General features: G+C 43.3%; 1 protein-coding gene and 1 long non-coding RNA gene across 3 annotated transcripts in view; both read right to left on the bottom strand.

The window, feature by feature from the left end:
• Window positions 1–6601: 6601 nt before the first annotated feature.
• Window positions 6602–7565, bottom strand: LOC147256433 (transcription factor HES-2-like). The gene is made up of 3 exons (XM_086212769.1): window positions 7476–7565; window positions 7187–7370; window positions 6602–7086 (listed from the first exon to the last, which is right to left on the bottom strand). The coding sequence occupies exons 1-3, from the start codon at window positions 7563–7565 to the stop codon at window positions 6737–6739; spliced, it is 624 nt and encodes a 207-aa protein (XP_086068895.1). The 3' UTR covers window positions 6602–6736.
• A 1691-nt stretch (window positions 7566–9256) lies between these two features.
• The window catches only part of LOC147256431 (uncharacterized), a 48075-nt gene continuing 39364 nt past the window's right edge, over window positions 9257–17967 (bottom strand). Inside the window, exons 4-5 of one of the 2 annotated variants that reach the window (XR_015117923.1) lie at window positions 16352–16442; window positions 14314–14643 (exon numbers count right to left, since the gene is read on the bottom strand). This is a non-coding gene — a long non-coding RNA (uncharacterized LOC147256431). Of the gene's footprint in view, window positions 9306–14313; window positions 14644–16351; window positions 16443–17967 lie in introns of those variants that run through there. The other variant, XR_015117924.1, reaches the window with a different exon arrangement.

Below are 17967 nucleotides of genomic sequence, written 5' to 3'. Positions count from 1 at the left end.
TTGGGGCGTCTTCTCAGTGCCAAACAAGTATACCGAGCAGATATCAGTGAAGATGTGCCTCCGATGGCTGAGAGCTGCGGTATATATCCGGGTCCTTGGCGTCGGTGTCCGTGCGTCACGGGTACGCCCCCAAGCCAACATGACACGATTTGAATGGTCGCATATCCGATGAAAACAACAGAAAAAGCATCACATTTAGTAAGATAACCATCTGTCTTGGCCTTAAATCCAAGCGTAACAACTCCTGTGCGTGTCTGCGTTGTGATCCATCGACCAAATGACGCAAATTTTGCATCAAGAAGCCAAAGAAATGCGTGCGTAAAGAGGATTAGTTTGGACGCACAGAATCCCCATTCGCAACAAAAGCAATGCAAACAATTGACTTTCAAATAAGGAGCACATCGTTAGGTTCAGTATAAAAACATGTTTTGGTTCATATATACTTTATATTTATGAATGGTAGATGTGCGTAATTACGCAGTGCTTGGCCGTTCGGAAAAAAGGATTGGAACAAAACTACATAACAAATAATCCTTTTATTCCTGTTCACCCGTATTTATGAAACAAACACAAGATGAAAGAAGTGAATTGATTTGTTTATATTATTTTTTTCATTCGTGAATAGGTTTCTCTCTGTATCCTATTACTCTGTATTTCATGTAGGTTTTGATGAAACATCTCTTTCATAAACATAAACAGTCATATTCACACAGAAACACACACACACACATATATATTGCATTGTAGAAAGAGAGAGAGAGAGAGAGAGAGAGAGAGAGAGAGAGAGAGAGAGAGAGAGCTCACCAAGGTGCAGTACATGTATTAGCTGTACAGGGGTCAGGCTGCGTGTCCACAGAGCTACAGACTCCATCCTTAAACCCAAGCCACGCTACTTTCAAATAACATCTGCTGGCACATTTTGATAACAATAGTTTTGCATATAGTTTTGATGCAGTTTTCGCCCGGGGGTGGGGCGGGGTGGGATGGGGTGTACCTGTATGGGTGTATCCTGCTGCTGCCAACGCTGAACCCGGGGTGGTGGCAGCTGGACAAAGCACTGCAGTCATACACAAAATGCCCCCTGAGTGTTTTAATGAGTTTATAGACTTCTCACGAAGTATAGACACTTCTTGGTATATTTTACAACTAATCGCTGTGCCTCGCAAAGCAGTTACCAACTTCGAGCGTTTCATCTTTTTAATTATCATTACAAAAAGAGGGGGGGGGGGGCAAAGGAGACGTGACAACCCATCAAATACCACTGCACTCAGGGGAACCACGCGCGCAGCACGCGCCACGGTGCCCAGATGGCTGGTTGTTATCCAGCCCCCACCCGCCATCCTTAACCTCCACCATCATCGAACCCACCCCACAAAGACCGCCTTCACCGCACCAGTATCCAGAACAAGCAAGTAGCCCATCCCCGTTCCATGATGACTCCTAAATACACACACACACACACACACACACACACACACACACACACACACGCACACACACAGCATTGTAGATTGCATAAAGCTTTTCTTAGTGACACATGATCTCCACGCAGTTTTTTAGCGTGGCTGCTCCATCTGCATGCAAAAGGTGCATGTTGCTAATGACCAACTGAAACAAACCTCGGTCAACCCCCAGCCACACACACACACACACACACACACACACACACACACACCTGTTTAGCAGCGCCGTGCTGCGATTGTCCTCTTCAGCTTGACTCCTGTGTATTTCAGCGTCCAAGCGATCATGAAATGCTTCTGTTTTTGTTCAAGGTGAAACTCGAAGCTCAATTTGGTGATGGAGGTGAAAGATGTTAGTGTGGAGGAGTGGACCGCATCCGCCAACACCTCTATGAAACCGACACCACGTTCTTGATTGCACGACAGTTCCGGCCACGAACGGTTGGCTCTGACAATTGTCTGATGGGCATATTTGAAAACATGAAACAAGGTTTACACGCAAACTGAACGCGGTTTAAAGGGACACCGACTTTAAACGTCACTCCTCTTATGAAGGGTTCTGGTTGAATGTGTGTCTTCAGTTATTCCTTTTCCATTTTAAGGGTGACGAACTGATTGAAATGTGCGCAACACTTCAATGAAGTAGTTCCAAATCTGACGTGAATGTAACATCATGTGGACGTAACCGTGTGATGCTGTAACAAAGACCCGCACGGCTGAAGGCACACTTGCTGCACGCGCCCCTCACCACCCGCTGGGATAGAGGGATGATGGGGGGGGGGTTGCACTTCTCCGAGTTTGCTCTTTCGGTTAGAGTCCCCCTTTTGTCTTTCCACGTGAATTTGGCGTCTGTAACCCATCTGTGCAGGCCAGATAACAGCGAACTCTTTGTCTGGCAATGATCCGACACTTCATAGGCATGAATTCTCCTGCGTTTTTGGGGATGGATGAGGGGGAACCGAGCGGGACACCGCCCGACTTCCGAGAAACCGCAGGTGAAGTCGCTGTTAAAATCTACAAAAAACAACAAAACAAGCCTGCTTTGTCAATAAGGAGGCAACAACCACACCACTCAGAGGTGCTTGAATGAACGGAGAACCAAAGATGCTGCTCATGATCAATCAGTTCACATGTAAATTGATCAAAACGGACTAAACCAAAATGGTTACTTCTATTGATGTTTTTGTTTTGTGGATGACCATCCTCACAGGTTCATGAAGACATTTGTCATTAAAAACACAATTGTTTTGCTTTTACAACGAATAACGTTGAATGTCCCGTAACCCAAAGCTTACATCTAAAATGAGATTTCATTCAGGAGTCAGAATATATCAGGAGCTCTTAATCGCTCTGCATCTCTCCCTTTGACATCTTTGGAGGGTTGAGTTTCTTCCTGTGAGCTCCTCTGAGAGGGAAGCCAGCAACTACAGTCGGGCTGCAGCACTTTTAAGGCAAAGTTAAGACACAGTTCACTGCCTCTGGAGAACACAATCTATGGATCTTCAAGTAACTCTGGTCAAGTACGAGTTTACCAGCTGTTCTCGGCATGCAGGACTACATATTTGCACAGTGGCCCCTGTAGATGGAAGCAAGCTCAGTGTCACACTTCATTTCTGTATATTTCCAGTGCTTCCTGGAGGACACTGTTAATCAGTATAGAAAGGCTATGGGACCAAGCACGGTTCCCTTTTTGAAAATCTCTCTTTCCTAAATGCAACAACCCACCATCTCCCTTAATTCTCTTCCCCCAAATTTCATTGAAACCAGTTAAAAGATATTTTTAAGAGTGCAGTTAAATCTAAAACAATCATCAGAACATCATTAGATTGAGACAAAGATGACTCGACCCCTCAATCCACAACCAGACGGTCCATGAGGAGTCACGATCAACATCGTCATCTTCAACACGGGAGTCACAAAACCAGTGACGACAGATATGACATCGAATCCTGTGCTTATTTATTAAACTACATTATCAAAAAGACACAGGAAAGACCGCATTCCGCAGACGACTGAAGCAGCACCACGTCACGAGCTAACAGGAAAGCATCATCTGATCATCCCCCACAGGGAGGTTCGGGAGCTCAGACAGCGAGGAAGCTGGAGCGGATTCTAACCTTCCCCCAGTCTACTCCGAGCACACAAAGCCTTCAACTGGGCAGTTAAAAATTACTAATAGCCCCTCCCACCACCTCTCCCAGCTCCTCTAGTCTGGAAGGCCCTACGGATTCATAGCAACACAATCTTCCAAACTTAAAAACAGCTCAACCCTGATCAGCTGAACACTTAATAAACATTTATTCCCAAAACAGGATGTTCTCTAATGTTATTTGTCTCTCGATTAGCATTTTTTAGACCAAAAATGCAGTGCCTGATATTTTGTGGCTAACAGTGAATAGCTGAACATTGGCACACCCCCTCCATCTGTCCCACAATGATAAGTGACCATACACATGACATCAACTATGCATTATGAAACTGTTTTATGAACAGTGTTTCTTTAGGTGAGTGACCCAAGTATCACACTGCAATATGTTACACAACTAGCGACACTCGCAACTACAGTTCTGTCTCTTTTGGATCATGAGATGTGTTATAAGCATGTCTCCTCTTAAAACCGTCCCACTTCAGACTCTTCTGACCTTGTTCCTGACTGGCTTCTGCAGCCTGTTCTGGCTTACATGTGACAGGGTTGGCTGACCACCACAGGCGCTATGCAGATAAAGCCACTGATACACACAGCTGGAAACTACTGTCGATTCTGATGTTGATGAACTGTAGACTGAATTTTTTTTTCCCCCTCTCAGAACACAGTTCAGCAGGTCGGACAGAAAAACCTTCATCATCATCATCAATGAATTTGGCAGATTTTGTTCAAGGGCGGCACGGTGGTGCAGTGGTCAGCACTGTGGCCTCACAGCAAGAAGGTTCGGGTTCAAGCCCCGGCTGGAGCACGGGGTCTTTCTGTGTGGAGTCTCCATGTTCTCCCTGTTCCTGTGTGGGTTCTCTCTGGTACTCCAGCTTCCTCCCACAGTCCAAAGACATCAAGAGGGGACAAGACTGATTGATACTCTATATGGTTGTCCGTCTATATGTGTAGTCCCTGTGATGGACTGGTGACCCGTCAAGTTTGAACCCCACCTCATGCCTGAAAGCTGCTGGAATAGGCTCCAGCCTGTACACAATACTTTACAAGAATATTGGCTACTGTACAGGCTTACAACACTTCATGCAGCAGAATTTAATTGGCTGTTATTTTCTGCCTTCATCGTCATCATACCTGACGTGTGTGTGATTCCATTTAAAAACCTAACAATACTGCCATTAACTCCTGCTGTCTCTCAACTACCAGTCGACATGATAGCCTCCAAAAATGGAAATCTAGTTGGACCACAAATGGGGTGCAGGACAGATGGACTCTCTGTCAGCCATTCGCAAGATATAAAATCATCTTTTCAGCTCTTCACATCGTCATCAATTGACAAACTTATACTTCAGATGACAACCAGGGTGGAGGCACTGGATGAGAACTGCTTTAAGACTTGGATATGACCACTGGCAACTTGCTGATTTCAGCAGTAGAGTTCACATCAAAAGCAAAGGAACAGCAGCAACATGTCCTGCCACCATGACTCACTCTACACTTTGATGAAAAGGAAACAAGTCAGATGAGACGTTGCAACAAAACACGTTACTATGACAACAGAAAGACATTCCAATGTTCATAAATCAGTAGAAAAAAACAAACTATATTGTAATAATATGAAAGCATTAAAGAATATAGTTTCATCAGTGAGACTTTATGGTGATTTTCATATTTTTCAATTGTCAAGTAATAGTTATTCTGAAAGTAATACCTGGTATAGAAAGAAACATTTATATTTAAAGAAGTATTAAGTATCTGGCACATAACCTTTGTGATATATAACTGGTGTCAAATTGAACCAGATGGAAGTAGATGTCAGTACGTTTAAGGAGAAAGTTTAAACGTAAAGACAGTTTATTTATCCATTAATTAGCAAAAAGGAAACAACAAAAGCTGGTAAATCTAAAATTTATTACATATAATTTATAAAACTGGCAATAATGCAACATGAAGAAGGTCAGCTGCTGTTAAACGTCAGAGAGGAAAAAGATAGTGTAAAGAAGAGCTGCAGGTTTTCATCCTTCGAATACGCCACAAGTTTCAGTTTCCTTGGAGGGAATCCGCATGTCCTTTGAGGTACAAATAATCAGGGGCCTCACTTCACACCCAGAGGGAGTCACCATACTGAATACAGGGTGTTCAAAAGTGAAATAAGGGAATTAAAATGGGTTGATTTTCTTCAGGGGGAATAATGTTGCTGCACTTGCAGGTGTGTCACCAGACTCTGATGAAGAGCCAGTTTAGGCTCTAAACATTAATTGTATATTTATTACATGTAAAGAAGGAAACATCCTTCTAAAATATGCCCCGCCCCAAAAAAAACAGGATAAGAATTTATTATTCTTGTTATAGTTTATTTCACTGAGAAATTATTCATGTTCTACTTAAGCCCCGAATCTAATCGCTGTGTTTAAAGATGTGTAACGTGTGTTTTGGGACTTACACACAACTGTCGTGATCTCAGTGTGTGTCCCATTAAAACACCAGTCCAACTTCTTCCCACCAATTTGGCGGCAACTGAGAGGCGCCTGACATCCAGCAACAATAGAGCAGCTGCCTCAGCATCAATGGGACCGGGCTGACCTGCGCCTTTGTGCGTTTGCGCGCGTTTTTAATTCTTTTATGCCCGTGAGATTCCTCTCATCAAGACGTCTCGGCTGAACGAATGATACACTCTAGATAAGATGAAAAAGATCAAACAGCAGATTTTTTTTAAGAGTGTACATTTATTGAAAATACTTTGTCAAACATCACGTGTCACAATTTTTTTTTCCACAATTCGTCAAAGTAAAATCCTGTTTAACACATAGTGTTTACAGACTGTTCTTTGCACAGACCAAAATACTTTTAAGTCCATCGTGCAAACCTCAAATAAAATAACCCTTGGGGTTTTACAAAAGTGTTGTCTACAACCCGTATCTTTGAAACCCCAAAGAGGATTGCATCTTGAAAAAGTTCAGAGACTTTACAGCTTCGTGAGAGATCTGTGCTCGAGTTCATTACACGCGAGATGAGGCGAGTGCTGAGTTCATATTATTATGCAGCTCTAATTTTTCATAGCCGCAGAAGTTACAGGAACATATAGTAACGTCACAAAATAAATAACACATGAGGTAAATGTCCAGCTAATCTACCAGGGTCTCCACATGGCTGCGCTGACAGCCTGCGGGGCTGGCTGCGCTAAACTGGGAGACGCTGCGCCTCTGCTGCCGCCCACGCCGCTGCTGCTGCGGGTCTGGTTCTCCAGTCTGGAGTTGAAGCTGGATTTGAGGCTCATAAGTCTCTGTTGGATCTGAGGAAAAGTCCTGGAGCTCTGAGCGCAGCAGTTCAGGCAGGCTGGGGTGATGGTGGCAGACATGGACCGCTGTACAAAGTCGTTCACCCGCTGGCACGCGTCCTGGTCCAGGCTGGTTTTGGGAAGCAGAGCGGAGACGCGCTGGAGGCAGGCTTTGTAGCCTTCCCTGTAACTGTCAGCGGAGTCTGGACAGAGAAAAATCTTACGTTAGATCAGCTGCTCGGATTTTCCGGGTTGTCAAAGCAAAACATGCTTGTAGAACACACTTCATGAGACGATGCTCACCATTGGCAGGGGTGGAGGGAAGATCTCTGAGGAAGCGCACAGTCATTTCCAGAATGTCAGCTTTCTCCAGCTTGGAGTAGCGTGCGTTGTTTTTCCCAACAAGAGGCAGAATCAGGCTCTTCAGGTGGCTGAGGCTGTCGTTTATACGAGCACGTCTTCTCTTCTCAAGCAGGGGCTTCAGAGTCTAGAGGAAGTAAAGAAAGACCGTTAACCAGCTGCACTTAAAAGTCAAATCTGAGAGGAACTTGCTGTTACATCAGCAGCTGCGTAATCTCGCCCTTGTCCTTACCTTTCTCAGTTCGTTGGCTTGTTTCCTCTGGGCCACGGTGGACCTGACTGAGGGAGGCTGGCCGGCCTCGGATGTGATGCTGGGGCTCATTTTGTTTTCTACTTGTTGCGGTGCTTTTGAGGGGAGATGTTTGCTCTTAGAGCGTCTGAGCTGACGTGTGCTCCGGGGCTGTGGAGCCTCCTATTTATGTGGGACCGGCGCGTCAGAGGGGAGGGCACACAAGCCACTAGGGACTTGGGGGTGGGGGTGGGGGGGGGGGGGGGGGTGAAGCCTCTGGGAAATGAGAGGCGCTCTTCACCATCTGGTCAGGTTGGGTAGATCAACCTCTGGTATGCGGAGCTTCATGATGTTGATGTTGGGTTTTATTATGGAAAAACTGTTACAGGTTCATTCATGATTGTATTTCGCATTCAAGCCATTTAACAATGGAGTTTATAACAGAAAGACCGCAGGCTGAACCTCTGAGGGACTTTTCATGTTTCACTTTGTCTTCGTTTCAAACTGATTGAATAGTTTTTTTTCATCTAACGCACAAAACAAATTAAAAAGTGTAAAACATACTTTATGCTTGATTGCTGATACTGAAAGTTGAAACAATGAAGAAGTGACAGTTAAAGTGAAGTAATGAAATGACTTCTAAATTAAGTCAGCTTGTTGATAGTTAGGACTCCACTTGAATGCAACAAAAGGTTTTCTCTCTCTCTCTCTCTCTCTCTCACACACACACACACACACACACACACACACACACACAGGTTTGTAAGATGACAGGACTAATCTATTCCTAAAATTAATAAACCAGATACCCAAGCCACGCCATCCTTTTATGGATGAACATCTGCTTTTGTATCGGCAGCAGCTTGTTTCCAATATCAACACGAGGGTGTTTACCTGGGGGGCGACGGGGGAGGAGACTGGGGGACAACCTGCAAGTCTCAGTGGTGCGCAGGGCTGCTGCTGCTGCTGCTGCTGCTGCTGCTACGGCGTCAACAGTCATGAAAAACGCAGACCTGCGCCATCGGGGGTGGGGGTGATGAAAGTAAAATCATCCAATAACGAAAGACTCTTTTGAGAACTTTAAGTAGGGATGGAAAAATCCACAATCAGCCGACTGAGGTTATCTCTTAACTTTGTGAGAGTTTTAGTTCAACATCTCACTCATGTTTGGATTTTGAACATCAGACCCAAACGCAGAGCACTGAGCTGCCTGTAGGATTCACGCGTTCGGCACGCGCCAAAACCATGGAACAGATGGGATCCCCCCCCGCCCCCTCTCTCTCATTCTGCCTCAATGCAGCCGCGGCCACCTCCTCCCCCCTCCTCGGTACTCCGCTGCTGCTCCATCAGCATCCCAGCTACTGCTCCGCTCCTCTTTTCCAGACCCCTCATCATCATCAGTGTGCTTCAACAACGGTTTTAGAGGGACGCAGGGAGCCTTGGATGCAACAACACAATGAAGCTGTTTTGTTGCAATCTAAAGTGAAACACAAGACGGTATGATTAACTAGAAGAAATAAAACACATTTAATGTCTACGTTGATTATTTCAAATCATACGTATCTCGTAATAACCGTTCAAACCTCGAACAAACACGGGTTTTACGCAAGTTTACGCACAGAATTGCTGATGAAACTTCATAGTAAAGAGAGGAATTTAGATTATATTTTGAATTTTTAACGCCTATCAACGAGCAGGTTGGTGACGAGGACACGGTTGTTCCTTGACGGGTTTTATTCTTCATTTTTAAACATTTGATCCTTGGTTTTGCACGCGTCCTGTCCCACGGGGCCCCCAACATAACTGCCATTAAGTCCAGTCTGGGAACGGGTCCTTTTAGATATCACACACACACACACACACACACACACACACACACACACACACACACACACAGTAAAAGAGAGGCTTCGGTTAGGACCCTTTTTGTCCCAGTTTCAGCGTGGGTGTCCATCTGTGCAAGAACACAGTGAGCTTTTGTTGAATGAGAGAGAAGAGTTCTTAGGCAAGTGAAAATATACATCTTAGTTTTCCTCCGTGCGGTATATACATTCAAGATTCTGTCACAGATCAGAACAATATTACAGGTTTATTTATGGGGACACGAGGGTAACACAAACAAGAGCCAGGATTATCAAAGCTCTGTTTTCCAGTCAAATAAATATCAGCGATATCGAAGCATAATACAACTTCATATGTCTCACTGGCGATCATTTTTTGAATCCTTGTATCTGTGAGATTGTGAATAAAATGCTGCTAAAGGGAGTTTGCGGTCGTATAAGCGGCATGAGACTGACACGAGCCACAGCCTCAGACAGATGGAGGCGCGTGAACTGAGGCGTGAAACAAGAGCACGGACAGACTCTGCACAGCTGAAGGTGATCGTCTCCATCACGGCCACACGGAAGCTTCCAGACTTTTACAGCTTTCAAAATTTGTTGCTGCGTCAGAATGGAAGTCTGGCATCCCAAGCCAAAATCTACGCTAACATGATCTGGAGGGATGCTGGAACATCTGGAGGACGCAGTCACTCCAGGCAAATCTGAGTTGTCTTGTTGCACTATAATGTGCACTCTTATTCAGCACACTGAGAACAAGAGAAGTAAGTTAGAAAATACAAATGTTCTTATATTTCAGTTATATAATTAATATATATAACTGTTGTTGTTTTGGCAATACTCCAATATTTTGCACAGTACTGTTTATTTGCAGTTTCCTCCCCTCTCTACTGTAATTGTTCATTGTAAATTGTCATAAATTATTGAAAAATTCTTACTGAGTTATTCTTTTACAGTAAATTGGTAAAATATAAATTTCTTTTTGATAATCCTTATGTTAGGCATTCTGTGGACAGCAAAGTAAAAATTTCATTGTACAGGGAAACATGTTTCCATACTGCATACATGACAATAAACACTTTGAATCTTGAATCTTGCTGGGGAATGTTTTAGCAGCAGCTCCCCAGTATTTAATGACATTCATATTATTCAACAGTGTGTTTGCCAACAAGATTTTTACACCAAGAGTTGTTTTAATAAACACTTATTTCTCTAGCAGTCTTTGCTTCCTGTCTCTCACTTTTTAGCTTTTAGACATTTAGCAGGCGCCGACAGCCATGCATCTCATGAAAGAAGACTACAGATTTAGAAGAACCGTGCAGATGGATGAAAGTGGTTTCTACATTGTCATTGTTTGATATCTTAACTGCAGGAGAACTAAGACTTGAATTCTGTCAAAGGTCTACACACGAGTCAAATGAGACACAAAACTAAAAATATTGCTTCTATGTGAAAACTGGAAACAAACCATTTTGCTAGACACTTTTGAAGCGGCGAATACACGCTGATGCACTTCATTCACAAATCTTCTTTTAGTATTTTTCATTGGTAATATTCTCATAAAGGCTGTTGAGAGAGACTGATCTACTCCCATAAAATAAATTCTGTAATTCAATTTGGCATCAAACACAAAAATAACTAAGACAAGCACAACGGCGTTCAATGTAAACCTGCAGCAACAAATCTAATTTCGGAAAAATTACAGAGCATCGGTGAACAGAAATGGTATTGTAAGGGTTTGTAATGTACAGGGTGGAGGACGTGGATCTTCCCTCAGTTAGGGTCCAGCAGAATCCCCTCACCCCCAGCAAGACAAAAGGAAAAATGTCACCTTACAAGCCTCATCCAACTGACCCTACATCACCGTGTGCCAGTGCCTCTTCTTTAGCTTGCAGAGGAGACAGACATGGTTGAAGATCATGAACTTTCTGAGCTAAAAATCCTTTTGATTGTAAAATATGCAATAAGGGAACAACACCTGTCAGGTTTTTGCATTTTGAAGAGTGTTTTCCAAATGGTGTCAGAGTATTTCAGTCTTTTCAAGAAAAGTCTTGCAGGACCGCAAACAAAACCACTTTTGGCAGAAAATTTATATTGGAGCGGCACGGTGGTGCAGTGGTCAGCACTGTCACCTCACAGCAAGAGGGTTCCTGGTTCAAGTCCCAGCTCGGGCCCAGGATTTTTCTGTGTGGAGTCTCTGTTCTCCCTGTGTCTGTGTGGGTTCTCTGTGGTACTCCAGCTTCCTCCCACAGTCCAAAGACATCAAGGGGGGACGAGGCTGATTGATACTCTAAATTGACCGTAGACATGGCTGTGAGTGTGAATGGTTGTCTGTTTATAGTGTTGGCCCTGTGATGGACTGGAGACCTGTCCAGGGTGAACCCTACCTCACGCCTGAAGGCTGCTGGGATAGGCTCCAGCCCCCCCGCAACCCTTAATCAGAATGAGAAGAAAATGGATGGATATTGGATGGATGGATGGAAAATTTATACTGGTGCCCTTCTAAAAGCAACTATCCAAAAGTATGCAATTCCCAAATGGCCCATGGGGTTAAGAAGCAGAGTTCCTGGATGATTCAGAAGTGTTCTGACTGTCAGAAAATCACCAAGTGCCCAATCTGAAGATAGTAGGGATCCATTTGGCAGAAAGCTTCCAGTCAGTGTGAGCAGTTACAGAAAAAAGCAAATATTTATGCAAAGTATCCTTGAGTTGTTCAACCAAAATCTAGATATGAAGATTCAGACTCATGAAAGAACAGAGTGACATTTAAAGTCTGGAAAAGTGAATAATCCAGCATCACACGTACAGCTCAGGAGTGGCTATATAGAAATCTGAGGGTTGCTGGATCGATTCTCAAGAAAACATGTCAAAGTGTCCTCAAGCAAGACACACTGAATCCCCAACTGCGCCTGATGAACTGGTTGGCCCCTTGAAAGAGGAGATACTAGGAGATGGACAGGACCCTAGAAGAGCAATAACCCAGCCTGAAAGGAAGCGCAGGTGAGCACTGGCAGTGCAACCCAAAATGACCTGCATCAGGCTACTTGTTTTCACGTCTCTGACCAAACTGTCAGAAAAAGACTCCATTGGGGTGGCACGAGCACCTGACTTCCTCTAGTGGGACCTTTGCTGACAGCCTGGGCTCCTGCAGCACTGGACATTTGCCAGAAAATCCCAGAACCATAGGGTTTGCCATTGGCACCCATTCTCTTCACAGACGAGGGCAGGTTCACACTGAGCACATGCGACAGATGTGACAGAGTCCGGAAACTGTGGAGAAACTTTTCTTCCAGCATGACTGGTTTGGTGGTGGGTCAGCGATGGTCTGAAGAAGCATAGCCTTAGAGGGTCTCCCAGACATTCACCAGTGCCATCTTGACAGCTGATCGGTACTGCGATGAACCCTTTAGGAGGTGGTCTGGCCTCAAACTGGTGAGCTCTGGTTTCCTCCAGGTTCAGGGCACTGGCTGGCCTCACATGGTCAGTGTGTAATTAGTGCCTGGATGTGGAAAACAGAGAATCATTTGGCAGACCCTCTTGTTCCTCAGACCAGAATCCTATAGAAATCCATCCATCCTCCACAGAGTCATAGAGCTCACAGGTGCGTAATGAGTTCTCTTGATGAACTTGACACAAATTGGATCAGCCTGAAGAGATTTAAAAATATATATATCCTGGTCATGGGGTAAAAAAAAAGGACATCCTGCTCTGATCAAAAGCCCTCATCTCTCTGGGAAGACATTTTGGCTCCATGCACTGGAGCTTAATAAAGTGGCCACTATTTCTTGGTGCTGAAGACCAAGATGGTGTTTGACATGTGACGACTGTCTACCATTCCGGAGTCTGACATCACCAGTCCAAGCCTGGCACTCTCCACCATCGAGAGAGGAAAAATAACTAAGATGGCCAATGGATTCACAAAATGTCATAAAATGAAAAATTCTAGAGTGACAACACCGTCATGGTTCTGTTAGCAGAGCCAATCAGAGAGCAGGACATCGTTCAGGACTGGTTTTTAAAAGGAATCAGTTTTTAAAAATCTGTCCTTATGAGTAAGAGTGTATAATATTGAAAAATCTAATTTTTTGCATTTGTCACAATACTTCAGTTGCAGTATAATCGGCTATTGTAAAACCATTGTTTTGATTTTCACTGAAACCCAATGACAGTGATTATGGGGTTTAGTTTTGTGGAGATTTGCATCAAATGAAAATGTTCCCTTAAATCTATGTGATGTATAAAGCAGGATTTCAGCAGTGGCATCGCAATATTTAATTCAACTGTCATTTTGAAACATGGCTAGCCTTCAAAAAAAATATTGCACCTTCCTGCCATTTGAAATTTGCTCTTGGCTATAATGGAACTTTCAAATCAAGGCTTCTTAATTGGGCAGCCCTATTCATAGGCTCTAATCCACACAACTGAATATCTGCCTCATCCTGGGCGCCGCTGCAGAGAACCACAAACTCCTGGGCGCTTCAGACAATTTCAGTCAAATCAAACCACAATAGAAAGAGGAGATGCCGTGATGGGGGTGGGGGTGTAATTCATAGAGATGTAGCTTACAAACACAATCCTAATAATACAAAATCTTCACACATTACTGATTTGCTTGGTAAAGCTTTTCTTTGTTGTAAATTTGCCCAGCTGAAGCATCACTACTTCACTTCTTCTTGAAGGGCAGCAAAAGGGAACCTATCAACATGAACCCCTGAACCAACGCCGTCTTCCTTGAGCATCTGCTATAGGAGCGATTTAAAAAAACAAAAACATTTGACGTCACAGATTCTGAAGGGCCTTGTGTTTAAAGGGACATAAAGATGTTTTAAGTGTATTACAATATATATATATATATATATATATATATATATATATATATATATATATATATATATATATTAACCATAAAACCCCTTTATCAAAGGATCTGGGTGATGTGGAAAAGTCATCTGTAATCAGACTGTGCTGCTGCAGCTGCCTCGTATCTCCTCAACGCTGCCAAATGTTGCGCTACCTGCGGGTTATTTATTTTTCAATTAAAACTAAAGCCAAAGTTCAAATGTGCAACATCTAAAGCATGGTGTTACCACTTAGGAGACGGGAATGCAGTTAGACGACAGACTAAAGACGAATAAGACTGAAATACTGACTAGGAAATTATTGAAAACATGAACGTGTAGACGCGTTGCAAAGGGAGTCTGACAGAGAAAAGCATCAGGAGTGGCGTCGTCTGTAGTTGGGATGAACCTCTTTGCGTAATTGGCATAAATCAGAGGAGATGGCGCAGACGGGATTTGAATATCCAAAGAAGCCTCACCAAGCCAAAAGCCAAGCTGCAAGATACAAAGAGACAAAGATACAACACACATGTGGTGCGTGTTTTTGTTGCGCACAAAGTTGACGGAGGTAAATGTCACACACACACACACACACACACACACACACGGAATGAAGGTATGACAAGGCGAGCAGACGCGCAGGACACGCGGGTTGTGGCGGGGTTTTTTGAACATTGGGTCTCTCGTGGAGGAGCTGCATTGTGCTGCGGTATCAGGGGCACGAGAACAGCACGAGCCGGGCGAACAAAGGCAGCAGATGGCTTCCCTGCTCCGATGAATTATCCTGAAGTTACAGAGACGCATGCAGGGGCCATTAAGAGTTGTCAGGGGGGACATTAACCAGTTTGGGGTTGTCCTGGAAAAAAAATCCATAGCAAATTTTTTTTCCAGTAAATGTGCAGATAGAGGAAACATTTAGGTAAAGTTTATGATGGGTTGCAACCTAGGACTGTTCGTTTCATCACGTGCCCTTGATTACGTTTGCTGCTTTAATTGTGCAGATTTCTTAGCTCACTTTTCTTTTATTTTTTTTATTGTCCGCGAGACAATGCGTGTCCTAGAGACAAAGACAAAGAAGAATTGAAAAAGGTGACAAACTCAGGACCTGCTGAGATTACAGGTGCAGCTCTGTGTGTGTTGAGCGTTTCTCTCTTTTCTGTTTTGAGTTCGGTTCAGCGTTGACGCTTCTTGCTCATTTCCCAGCATGACTGCATGAAACTTTTTGTTCGTGGAGTTGTTTTGGTATGTATGGGTCGTTTTTTTCCATTTGGTTTTCTGCACCTTATAAATATTTCTTTATGTTTTTTTTTTAATCCGTTTGCTTTTCACTTTTCTTTTGTTACATGTCCGCAATAAAAATCCAATTCACTGATTCAAACTGAATTGGTAACCGTCAGTAAAACAGTCTGCGACTCTCCACCTGCATGAAACTCAGTATATAAATTCAGTCTTTATTCCGGAATTCCATCCTTGGCTGATTTTAAACATGAATAGTTTGTATGTCTTCTAATTTTGTTGTTGCAGAGGAGCAGTTCAGCCGAGCTCTCGGTGGGCGTGGCCTCTCTGAGGGGCTCCGCCCACAGAGGGAGCGCCCGTCCGCTGAGGAGCCTCGAACCTCGTGTTGTAAAAGGGCGCTGAATACAACTGCAGTTGTCAACAAGCGACGAGCTGGACGCTGCCGCTCCACGCCACCTGCACGGTACGTCCTCCTGCCTCTACTGCTTTAACTGAATGTGTGAGTCACTGTATGTTGCAATGGATGTGATGATTGATTGACTGAATGTCATCAGCTAATTTTGATATAAGTCGATTATTGTGTGTAGTTCTAAAAACAAAAAAATTACCTCTGCATTTGATGTAGAAAAGGTTGAACTGTGAGATTTGTCAACAATGAGCAAGAAACTGTTTTTTATTGTAACATGTGACTTCATGTTTAGTTGCAATTTTGGGCATTATTTTTGTTTAATTACGATGACTATTTGTTGCATAGCCAACAGTCAGACTAGGTTGCTTCAAGGGCAGGAGCCCAACAAAATAGAATACCAGACATATAAACTACATTTTTTTATCACTTAACGACGAGTTGAACGTCAGCAGCTTCACCGTTTAAACGCCAATGAATCGTGTGGTCATGTCGACGGTGGTAACGCATGTCTTGCAATGAGTGTCGAGTGTAAGAAAGTTTGACCGCAGAAATTCTCACCGCAGCTCACGCATGACCGGCTCGCTGTGGGAGACACGTGACCTCTGCGTGGTGAATTCGAGAGGACGGAGAAACGTCTGACGCCTCAAAGCTGCGGAGAGGAAAGGTGACGAAGAGGAAGGGGGAAAAAACGTAGAAGTAAACGTTAAAAAGGTGCTCATTCTAGGAAGATGGAAGTGGAAGATCTCTAGAAAGAAAGAAAGAAAGAAAGAAAAAGAAAAACAAAGAATTACGGCCATGTTCTCAATTCAGGGCTTCTCTTAGACACACGAAATATGGTGACTATCTTTTGTTTACACCAGTCTGTTACGATATTGAAAAGATTTCTATAAGATATTAGTCAGTCTAATTAAAAAGGAAGGAAAAAAAGGGTCTCTATATTTTCCACAGCACCAAACCTCAGCCACAGTTTTGTGATGAATGATGGATAAAAAGAAAGAAACCTGTTAAGATCTCGCAGACTGAACCGCATCTGGAGAAGCAGCGTTAAAAAGGCAGGCTGATGGTGTGTGTGGTTTCTTTTTAGGATTAATTAATCCGTCATCTCTGGTTTAAATTATGTGTTCCACCGCACACTCAAAAAAAAAAAACAAAAAAGGTTTACTAAAATACAACTAAGTTGCTAACAACAGGATGGAAACACATTTGTGAACAACAGTCAACCAGTGCTTCTTCAGTGCTTTGGTTTTTCATTTATTCAAGATGTCTGAATATCTGCAAAGCATTTAACCAAAGAGAGATTCACCAAGATTCACCATTCTACTGCAAAAAAAGCCACCATTCACTGAGAACCTGTCTTTTTTATTCTTAAATTGAAAACATTTAGATGAGATTGAGCCGTGGTAACACACAAAGTTCCCTGTTGTGGGATCAATAAAGTTCTATCTATCTAAACGGAAGCCGAAATGATCCAATTTGCAAGTGCTGTATCAAAATTGGTTAATTACATTTAAAGCTAAATATTTAACAGGCGAATGGAATGTAGATCCAACTATTTGGACATGCAAACCCAAAAGAAAGACAGAAAGAAAGAAAGAAAGGTTTAAAGGATGTAAACGGGATGGGAGGATGGAGATGGATGAATAATAAAGTCATGCTCTCTCTTTGTGTGATCGTCTTCCTTCAACTTCTGAATAAAGGCGCCTTTGGTCTGGTCTCTTCTTGATTTCTCCCAATTACCATGAACACTTGTCGGAGCTTTGTTTATATTTACGTGATAAATCTGCTTCTGATGCATCACCATGGCAATAATGATCCTAATAGTGGTTCAACAACTAATTAACGCGATTTTTTTATTATTATTATCATCATTATTATTGTTATTATTATTACTGGGGGTGCAAGCAGAGGTCTCAGCAGAAACCACCGGAGGACTCCGTCGCTGCACGCGCCCAGGTTCACCCATGCGGAGACAATTGCATCGTGGCACGCGCCAACCAGCTGCACCGGTGCAGATGGGCGCGAGGACTGCGCCACTAGGCCGCACTGACACCAATCTTACTACAACGGTGGGTTTAGTTTTTACGGTGATGGCTGGTACGGTGAAGCGGATTTGATTTATCATTATTATTATTATTATTATTATTATTATTATTATTATTAAATTCAGGGCAGCT

The sequence above is a fragment of the Aulostomus chinensis genome, chromosome 9, assembly GCF_037954235.1.
Source record: "Aulostomus chinensis isolate RoL2024-O1b breed Wild chromosome 9, RoL_Achi_v1.0, whole genome shotgun sequence".
Classification (NCBI taxonomy): Eukaryota; Metazoa; Chordata; class Actinopteri; order Syngnathiformes; family Aulostomidae; genus Aulostomus; species Aulostomus chinensis.
Note: the sequence above shows the minus strand (reverse complement) of the source record. Positions and strands in the feature narration are given on the sequence as shown.